The sequence below is a fragment of the Rosa rugosa genome, chromosome 2, assembly GCF_958449725.1.
Source record: "Rosa rugosa chromosome 2, drRosRugo1.1, whole genome shotgun sequence".
NCBI lineage: Eukaryota > Viridiplantae > Streptophyta > Magnoliopsida > Rosales > Rosaceae > Rosa > Rosa rugosa.
In genome coordinates this window covers 45,304,188-45,314,132 of record NC_084821.1, presented here as the reverse complement: position 1 = coordinate 45,314,132, position 9,945 = coordinate 45,304,188, and the positions used below count along the sequence as shown (strand labels likewise).

At 38.6% G+C, this 9,945-nt stretch overlaps 2 protein-coding genes across 2 annotated transcripts; both read right to left on the bottom strand.

Annotated features, from left to right (window-relative positions):
* Window positions 1-6,818: 6,818 nt before the first annotated feature.
* On the bottom strand, window positions 6,819-9,293 carry LOC133734505 (uncharacterized). The gene is made up of 3 exons (XM_062162135.1): window positions 7,610-9,293; window positions 7,392-7,510; window positions 6,819-7,292 (listed from the first exon to the last, which is right to left on the bottom strand). Exons 1-3 carry the CDS (start codon window positions 7,773-7,775, stop codon window positions 6,894-6,896), a joined length of 684 nt encoding a protein of 227 aa, XP_062018119.1. The 5' UTR covers window positions 7,776-9,293; the 3' UTR covers window positions 6,819-6,893.
* Window positions 7,892-9,226, bottom strand: LOC133730841 (uncharacterized). Its single transcript, XM_062158355.1, has 2 exons — window positions 8,982-9,226; window positions 7,892-8,861 (listed from the first exon to the last, which is right to left on the bottom strand). Exons 1-2 carry the CDS (start codon window positions 9,224-9,226, stop codon window positions 7,892-7,894), a joined length of 1,215 nt encoding a protein of 404 aa, XP_062014339.1.
* Window positions 9,294-9,945: the final 652 nt, after the last annotated feature.

Below are 9,945 nucleotides of genomic sequence, written 5' to 3'. Positions count from 1 at the left end.
TTCAACAAAGGTGTCATGATCCGAGATTATGGTGTTAGTCATTTCTTGGTGTCACAGTGCTAGAGCTAGGGTTTAGGGGAATGGTCATTGGCACTTTGAAGGAGCCTTCAATCCTTGGCGATTTATGATGAGTTGTCAAGAACTTTCTGGTTCCTATAAACTCAATCGGGGCTTGGATGAATATGAGAATGTTTTCTCCTCATTTGTAAACTAAGAGGATTGGACGACATATTGGTGGAACGTTGGTTAACATTTTACATGTTATTAGAGAAGTGTTTTGTCTATCTCAAAGTTTGTCGAAGTGTTTTGTCTATCTCCATGTTTTAAGGTTGAGGTGGAATAAAAATAAATTAAAAAAGAGGTTGAGGTGGAATTTGTCTATAAGAAGGTTTTGTATATTTTGCCTTGTTATGATATTCTCAGACATGGAGTTTCGGGTTCCAGGGCTTTGTGTCACCCTCTACTATTAAAAAATAAGGCAATTACTATTCAGTTCAAAATCTTGTTTTTATATTGATCCTACTGGGGATTAAGAATCACTGAGATTACCTAGAGAAGGCTTGATATGGATATGTATATGTGTACCTGTCAAGATTAATACATGAGGAGTCAAGGAGAAGACCAGGCATGCCGACCTAATACTCTCTGATGTCGAAGTCATAGATTTATGTATGAACATTATCAGGATAACAGTAGAAGACATGTAGTTGCTTTACCATTAATGCTAATTAATAATCCCCTAGGTGGGGTAAATTGAGGTTAATTTGTTTCCATTCCATTTCGATGTTGGACACGGATGTCCATTGGTATGATTAGGTGGGGTTAGAACCCCTACTAGACTGGTCTTTGGAGGCTCTCAAGGTCAGCACCTGTGTTGGGCTTCGAGTCTATGTTGTAGAGCCAGAACCGGACTTCATCTCTGTGACTTCCAGTTAACTACTGCCTAGCTGTTTATGCATCAGTGCTTGTGGTGTTTATGGTTGATACCTATATGGTATGTACATTGCTCCTTTTTCTTCATCATCACCACGCGAAGCAGCACACTTATGCTTTTTTGGTCAAACTAGCGCTAGATTTTTTGTTGCGGAATAAGTTAGAATTTTTGGGTATCTTACAAGGAACGATTCTTGTAGCTTTGATCTTAAACCCTTTTTCCTATCGAAACCCTTAATTTCAGTCTTTTTGTACTTTCGACATTAGAAATGGCGACGTTATTGTGTTCTATCCTAACATAGCAGATAATGAGTAAGAGGTGTGGATGGGTCCTAGATCCCTTGTTTGGAGTTGGGCTGTGCTGATACGCCTGAAGAACTTGTGGCCCATTGTCAAAATATGGGATTAGATGTGTCCTAATTAAATGTGAAAGTGTATGATTCACCCATGGAAAGGGTTGATTCGTTAGCTCTTTTTCAATTGGTCTTTGAATCAGACACGTACACGTTGGGACTTTGGCCAAATTTTGGCTTACTAGATGTTATTGTTGTTCTTCTTTAGGATATCGACATGGCTATCCTCATGGTAGCAAGATTAAGCCTAATGATATTGATGTTTTTCTGAAGTCATGTTTTGATTTGAAGGTTAAACATAATTTTTTGGTTCAGATATGTCTACTATGCAGATCTGCATACCATACAGATTAAGTATGGGATCACGCGCTACGCACATGCAACTAAATTATAATAGAAAACTGGCTATAACAGATATCTCCACACGTGTGAAAACCACAAATCCCACACGCTCTATTTGAATAGAGAGCCTTGAACCAAATCTCTTCAAATCTTCACCATGGCCTAAGAGGAATCTCAAGTTAGAGGAAGAACCTTATCTCGCTCAAAAGATGGATAGATGCAAGGGACTGAAGAACAAACGCCAATTCAAGTGAAGAGAGATGCATTTTCTGTTGTACTCTCTCATCAACATTGAGAAGCTTCAACGGACTATTAATGCTACTTCCCAAGTTTTCTTGAGAGATATAAATGGAACTCTTAAGATTGGTGCTTCACTCCAACTATAAATGGGGATTGGCTTAGCAATGAAGCCCTTAAGATTCCATAATACCATGTTTGGCACATTAAACACATACCGTCCTTTAATTCTAATCATAAAGAGCTTTTGCATAATCATCAAACCAATCAGTTTACAATGCCATGTCGAAATCCATGTTTGTGAACACAAAAATCCGCTTTGGAATCTAATGCTGCCATAGCTTTTCTTTGATAGCAATCTCCAACACTGTTGTAAATATCTCTGAAATTCATTTTCTTTATAGACTCCATATGCTGCTTCATGAATTTGTATTTCAATCACAGATTCTCTTCTTCAATCTTATGAAGATCGGCAAACTAATATATTCACTGAGTTCCGAAATCAATAACCCCATTGCAATGTAGACCGTTTCGGTGGTTGTTCCTCTCATAATTTCCAAAATATCACACATAGCAACAAAATTCCTGAGCTTCTCTTTGTTTGACAACCCTTGTATTAGTTTCTGTCATCGAAGCTCAGCAATTTCATCACTACTATGGCCATTGTTCAAGGAATTTATTACTTGGTGAGGAAATTTTAACCCATCACCATACATGCCCACAATCTTCATGTATGGCTTAAATAGATAGTTTTCCCCATAATACACAATCTTCCATTGCTAAACTTTTCTTTTGATTGTGTACTGTACTATTTCTCAAATTTTTATTTTTTTTCCTCTTAAAGAAAAATTTAATTAAATTAGAATTTTTTATTGTAAATATGTAATGCCATGTCATTTTCCACATCACTTAGTGTTATGTTGACATCATTCAAACAATAAATCCACACCACTTAACGTTTTTAAATCTAATGGCTCACAAAATGTGTAAAAAATTATGTAAAATATGATGTCCCATGATCCAGACCCTATTACTTATAGGGGACTGAAATTGACACCACTTTTATAACAAACCGCGCCCTTCTCCAGAGACATGTTCATTCATAAATTACTCATGGAGGGGGATGTGGTTTAAAAAAAAAAAATGGTGCCAACTTCAGCCCCCTAATTTTAAAGTGTACAAATGACTTACAATGGTATCCCATCAAAATATTTAATATATTTCAATGGCCTACAAAGTCTAGAAATTAATTTCATATATGGTTTGGTTTGAATGATTTTGAGTTGTGGAACCATAATTATTGGTTTAATACAATTTAATTCTGTTTTTTTTTTTGCTTTGTTAAAATACGTATCCACTGCATAACCACCAAATCCTAATACCCACTACAAAACAACAAATCTCAAATTTGAGCAAATCTTTAAATGATGATACTAGTTGCAAACCCAATTGTAGAGAAGGACACCTATCCATGCAAATAATAAGGTTGGCTAATGAGTATCATTTGTAAATTAAGGGTGGCAGTAGAGGTTTTCAATATTTTACTATACAAAAGTAGGCAGGCCCAGCCTTGCTGCTGGGTAGCATTGACAATAGCCTAGGGCCGCAGATCGAATGGGGCACCAAATTTAAAATCTCAAATTATTTTAGTATATATATGTATATGATATGATGTCATTTTTGCAGTGATAGAGACAAGGAAAAAAAAAACTAACTGATCAAGAACCAAGGAAATTCTAGTTAAATAGAATTAAAGTAGGTTTTCTCTTCTAGGCTTTTTTCTCTTTCTTTACAACCTCTTTCTCTCTTCCATAAAACAAGAAAACACTTTCTCTTTTCTCAATTTTTCCTTGCATATCTCTCAATCCCTCTTCCCTTACAAGTTCATCGAGTCATTGCCTAATCATATTTTCTTCCCTATTGTTTTTTCTTCTGATTTTTTTTATTCTTTCTTTGCTGCAATCTCCAGAAATTTGGATTTTTGAAATAATAATAATAAGAGGTATGTCTTCGATCTACTTTTCTAGAATCTAATACAAAATGAGAAAGAGATTATGTTTTTTTTTTTTATGAATTTGGTTAACCCTCGATACTAATACACATTTTGTTTATAATTTTGCTGAGTTTTGCAGTAGAGAGTGCAGTAGAGTTTGATACTTCCATTGAAATATGTATTTTATTTATGGGTTAAATAATGTTTACTCCCGAACTTTCAGGGAAAAAACAGTTCAGTCACTCCCTTTTTAATTTCACACGTTTACTCCCTCATATCTCAATTTTGGACCAATAGGTCTATCCATTAAGGTTTGACGTTAAATCAAGGGTAAAATGTCTTTTTCCTCTCTTCTCTCTCTCCATAAACAAATTCCCAATTTTTTTTTTTTGGTCCGATCCCACCTTGGTGAGTTCGATGGTGGCGGAGTTGTGCTCTTCATCGTCTTCCTTAGTCTCTTGTGGCATAGAAGACTTGTAAGCTCTTCATCTGCCGCAACGAAGAAGCCACCCTCTACACCCGCCACTCCATCTACTCCAACTGCCACCCCACAATCTACACCATCAACTCCATCCTCGCCGCCCAGCTCCGCCAGTCTAAGTACTCCGACCTCCTCTCCCTCCACCGTTAATCTAGGGTTTCGAAGCTTAAGCATGGCGGGTGAATTGTGAAGGCAATGTTGGTTGTCGTTTTTGAGCTATGAATTGGTCTCGGTGAATTGACTAGTTGGAGAAAAGAGAGAGAGAGGAAGATGAATGTTGCTCTTTATTTTTTCTCTCTCTATAGAACTTGTTATGAGCTTGAGGAAGTGAGGCTAATTTTGTTTGAGTGATGATGGGTTGCTTAGTAGTGAATTGTAGAAACAGAGGAATATAGAATTGGATGGGGAAATGAGTAGGAAGAGAGTGAGGGGAGCGATGAAATCGAAATTGAAAATTGGGAGCTCCAGAATCTGAAATCGATTTGACGGCAGTGGTGTTGGCTGAAATGGAGTCGAGGGGTTGAATCTTGGGCCGAACGAGGGAGGTCAGAGATGGAGATTGGAGAGAGCTGTGGGGATGGGTTACTGGAGTTATATATGAGTTTTGGTAGAAAGAGAGAGAGGTAAGAAAGGGGGGCACAAGAAGTGTTAAGGGTAGTGGCGGCGAGGGGATCGAGTGTCAGAGGGGAACAGGCTTCGCCAGACAGCCCCACTGATGCCGGCGCTAACGATGCAGACTGTGTCATGAGCTTGGGAAAGTGCGGAGAGTGCAGAGAGGAGCAAGAGAGATTAGGGTGAGGGCAGGAATTGACGAGGACGACATGTTGTTAAGATTGGACAAGTCTCAGACTTGAAGGAGAAGAGGAAGGTTGCAGAGGAGATGGAGGGAGGTATCTGGAGTAGAGAGAGCTGAAAGAAGGAAGAAGAAGAGATAAAATATATATATATATATATATAAAGAACTAAAAAAAAGGTGAGGGTATAATAGACTTTTTGACTTGGAAGGACAGCCACATCACCAATTTAACAGAGTTTTTGGACGGAAAGTTAACGGATGGACTTATTGGTCCAAAATTGAGAGATGATGGAGTAAACGTGTGAAATTAAAAAGGGAGGGATTGAACTGTTTTTACCCTGAAAGTTCAGGGAGTAAACAATATTTAACCCTTTATTTATATATTTTTTTTGAACCAAATCATTCATTCATCTCAAGCCAGAATGGCACGGATACATACCTTCCCTTGCCAACTCTAGGGCAAGTCTAGGACGTGGTATGCTAGCACCACCCATTAGACAACCAGTGCTCACTTATTCAGCGAGCCTATGAACTATGAACATACATAGTAAATAGGCACAAAAACAAAACAAAAGTGCATAGGTCCCTAAAAAAATAGGGTATAACTTAGAAAGAAAAAACTATCTAATTTAGAGGTCAAACAGACCCAATAGTAGACTGAGGGAAAACACCCAGCCCAAATTAGCAAACCCTAAAGAGCAGCCCAAAGAGACAATGCTGAACTCAAGGCCCAACCGGACTGGCCCGATCCAAACCAAGCATCTCCAATCACCCTGTAGCTCCATGAGAATAGCTCTGATGCACCGCCGCTCCTCCACGCCGCCGCCACGACTTGCAGCCACAGCCCTTGCGATCCATGCCGCCGCGACCAAAGCAGCCCCCCGCGCCGCCACGAAGCAAGCAGCTATGCCGCGTCCCACAGTCCAAAGCTCCACGACCCCAACCCCCCGAGCCGGTCTCGGAAGCCTTCAACATCCAGACGCACCAAAGCTCCCTCACCGGATCTACGCAACAAAGGACCAGAGATGCCAAACATCTATTCTGCAGACCAAATCCCAGGACATAGAGGTACCCGTCCGGCAGCCAGCACAGGGACAACACCAAGCAGCGAAGCCAGCGCTACCCGTGGCCGCCGCCGGACAGGAAAATTGTTTGAAGGTTTTGGGTCTCTCTTGCGGCGCTAGGGCTGAGAGAGAAATATACCCTTTATTTATATATAGTTGTGTTAATCCTCAATAAATTTTGAAATATGAATTTATATAGATCTTATTTCACGTACACAATCTCTGCCAAGTCTTGTGAATCAAAGAGTATTTACAAGACTTATATTAATATGCAAGTTAGGGGCCCAAGATAATTCTTGAAAGACTCAGGACCGGCCCTGAAAGTAGGGCATTTCAAGTAAATAGATGTGAATTCTTGGATTTTGATTAGATGGCGCTACTATCCACATGGCAAGACATCTTTATCTAAGTTTTTCTCCCGAATGCTGCCAAACTTACTTATCTATCACATGGTCTATTAAAAGCAAGGTTCGAAAAATCGCTAGGCGCAAGTCGGGTGGTGGGCTGGGGAGGAGCGCCCAGGCGGTTTTGTATTTTTTAATTTTTATAGCTTTTATTTATGTAATTAAAAATATATAACCTTATAAAGACTCAAAGAGTAATAAAATTGCACCTAGAATATTCAAATTTTAAGAGAGTCCTAAATAAGCATACATAAAGACTAAAGTGATAAAGTCATAAAACAATTGCAAGCCTAAACCTCTAACTCTTCTTCTCCATATCCATCCAAGACTCCTTCAGTATTGGACTCAAACTCAACATCCACTTCTTCTCCCTCCTCTTCCGTGTCCTCATCCGATACAAAATCTTCATCATGAAGCTCTCTTACCTCTACATTTCTAGAGCTTCTCATAGGCCCACTATCCACTCCTGAAGCCTCTCCCTCCATTTCACTAGTAATATCTGAGTCATCTTCTTCATCACCACTATCAACAATCCACCCTTGAGCCCTACTAGCTTCATTACCAAGTAGCACATCTACACCCAACTCTTGAGCTCTTCTCTTTTTGTTGATGATCTTGGCATTGAATTGGACATAGACCAGATTGTTCAACCTTGAAGCCTCTAGTCTATTCCTTTTCTTTGTATGGATCTACATGAAACAAAAAAAGAAAAGAAATATTAGTAAGTTAGTAACAAGTCAACCATTTGAAGAGAGTGTTGTTCTAGGCATTTGAAAGGAAATAATTACTCCCTCAAAAGTACTCCAATTTCTCTCGCACCCGGATGAACTTGTAGTTAAAGAGAGTATTCTTCTAGCCATTTTTTGCAATTTGGGTGTTCCATTTCCATAATTGGACCACCATCCAACTACATATGCACAAACAAAACTATAAGTCAAAAAGTAAACAAAATTAATATCATGCTCAGTAGTTTTCACAAAATAATGAAATAGTCTTAGTTTCTTACCCGGATCATACTTGTCATCATTTTTAGCACATCCCAACTTAGCTAAAGCTCTTCCAAATCCACCTCCTTTGCTCTTATACATCAACAACTCTTCATTTGCCACAACATTTTGGATCTCAAGGTCATCGGGAAAAAACTTCTCAACACAAAGAAAGAACCCTTCCATGACAACTTGATCATATTGTATGTCTTCATCCTTGTAGAAGTAATAAGGGTTCAAGAGGTAAGCCGTCAAATGTAATGGACTATCAAGACGACCACGGGCTTTGTCATCAATAATTTCTATGATTGGCCGATAATTGGCCTCTTGATATTTGAATGCCTCTTTAATGTCTTCTTTGCGTTGAGTAATTCTCCATACAAAAAGCCCATTGATGGCTTTTTATCCCCATCCACAAGGCGAAGTACCTTAAATAAAGGAGCAAACACTTTCAAGCAAAGTGTTACCCCATTCCAAAAAGAGGCACTCAATACGGTATTATATGCCACTTTCCCCTTAGCACTCTTAGAATGTTTGCAAGCGGTCCAATCATCACAAGCAACCATGCACCTCAATTCACTCTTCTTGTCCATCAAGCTTTGCAAAGTTAGAAACGAGGTGGCAAATCTAGTGACTCTCGGTCTCACTATGTCTCTTTTCTTTGTATGCTTCCTCATCAAAGTCAATGTCTTGTGATGTGCATAGATAAAGATAGTGAATGTCTTTGCCTTCTCAATCACTCCTTTGAATCTTGGTTGGTTACCAATCCCTTGAAGCATGAGATTCAATGTATGAGTGGCACATGAAGTCCAAAATAGATTTGGCCTCTTTATCTTTAACAAATTCCCCGCCGCCATATTGTTAGTGGCATTATCCGTCACTACTTGAACTACATTTTGTGGCCCAACTTCTTCAATGCAATTGTCAACATATTCAAAGATGTATGCTTCGGTTTGTGATTGCAAAGAATCTTCCCTTGAAGAAAGAAAAGTAGTGCCTTCCTTGCAATTGACACATAAGTTCATAATGCTTCTTCTTTTTCGGTCGCTCCAAGCATCCGTCATAATTGAGCGACCATTCTTTACCCACTCTTCTTCTTGCTTCTTGAGTGAGTTTTTTGTCCTCTCAACCTCTTCCTTCAACAACGGCTCCCTTAGTTGGTATTGAGTTGGAGGTCGGTAACCTGGGCCAAATTGACCAACCGCCTCCACAAATCTTTTAAAGCTATCATTGTCAATGGCATGAAAAGGAATGTCGGCTTCATAAACCCACCTAGCCAACCATTGATGCACACTATGTGTTCTTTCCTTCTAAATGACATCATTAATGTTTTGTTGACTCATCCTCTTGCTTCCATCAATTGAAGAATCATGAGTAATTAAAGATGCAAACTTGTCTATAGGCCCAAGAAAGTGCGGCCTTTTTCTTGAGAAACTTGACCCTTCAATTTCTACATCTTCTACATCATGTGATTGAGAAACTTCAACTTCTTCCCTCACTTCCTTCTCATGCATATCCTTTTGCTTTCTCTTAATTTTTGCTCCTTCTATTGCGGCTATACATTTAGCTTTATCGGCATCCGAACAATTCTTGCATGCGGCAACATTTCTCTTGATGTTGGCAATGTGTTGCTTCATCCTATGTATTCCACCACTAACTAACTTCCCACACAACTTACACTTTAATTTATCTAAGTTGTGTGGATCCGCCTGTTAGAAAACCTGATGAACAAGACATTACATAGAAACTTTGTATGTACAGCATATACACTTAAGTAAACGTATTTGTTAGAGTTTGTATTTAAAATAAGTTTAAATACTTATCCTAATCTGTTTGGATTGATTTGAAATCAAATTAGGACAGTTGCAAGAAGTTATATATTTGAAAAGGCAGTTAAAGGGTGATGGCAGTTTCTTGATGGAAGAAACTGTTATTACATTGCTATATATATAACGTTTTGGTCCCTTCTGATACACGATATGTTCTCATAAATTAGTCCCATCATACTAAGAGAACACTGGAGGTGGAATCAGGAGAAGACTAAGATGAATGGTTTAAGTGCATCATGTAAGATTCCTTCACATATTGTACAGTTTATATACATTGCAGATGACAGGATATATATGTTGTTTCAGTCCTATATTAGGATACGACTAGTATATCACTCCTAAATAGTTCATCCACATATTAGGATAGATATGTTTCTGCAATCCTAATATACTATGCGTTTACTATTGCAATCCTAAATAAAGTTCACGTATATAACATTGTTTACATTTGCTCTTACTGAGATAGATTTACAGCATTAGATTAGTGTAGTTCTAACAATTGGTATCAGAGCAATCTATACTTAGAT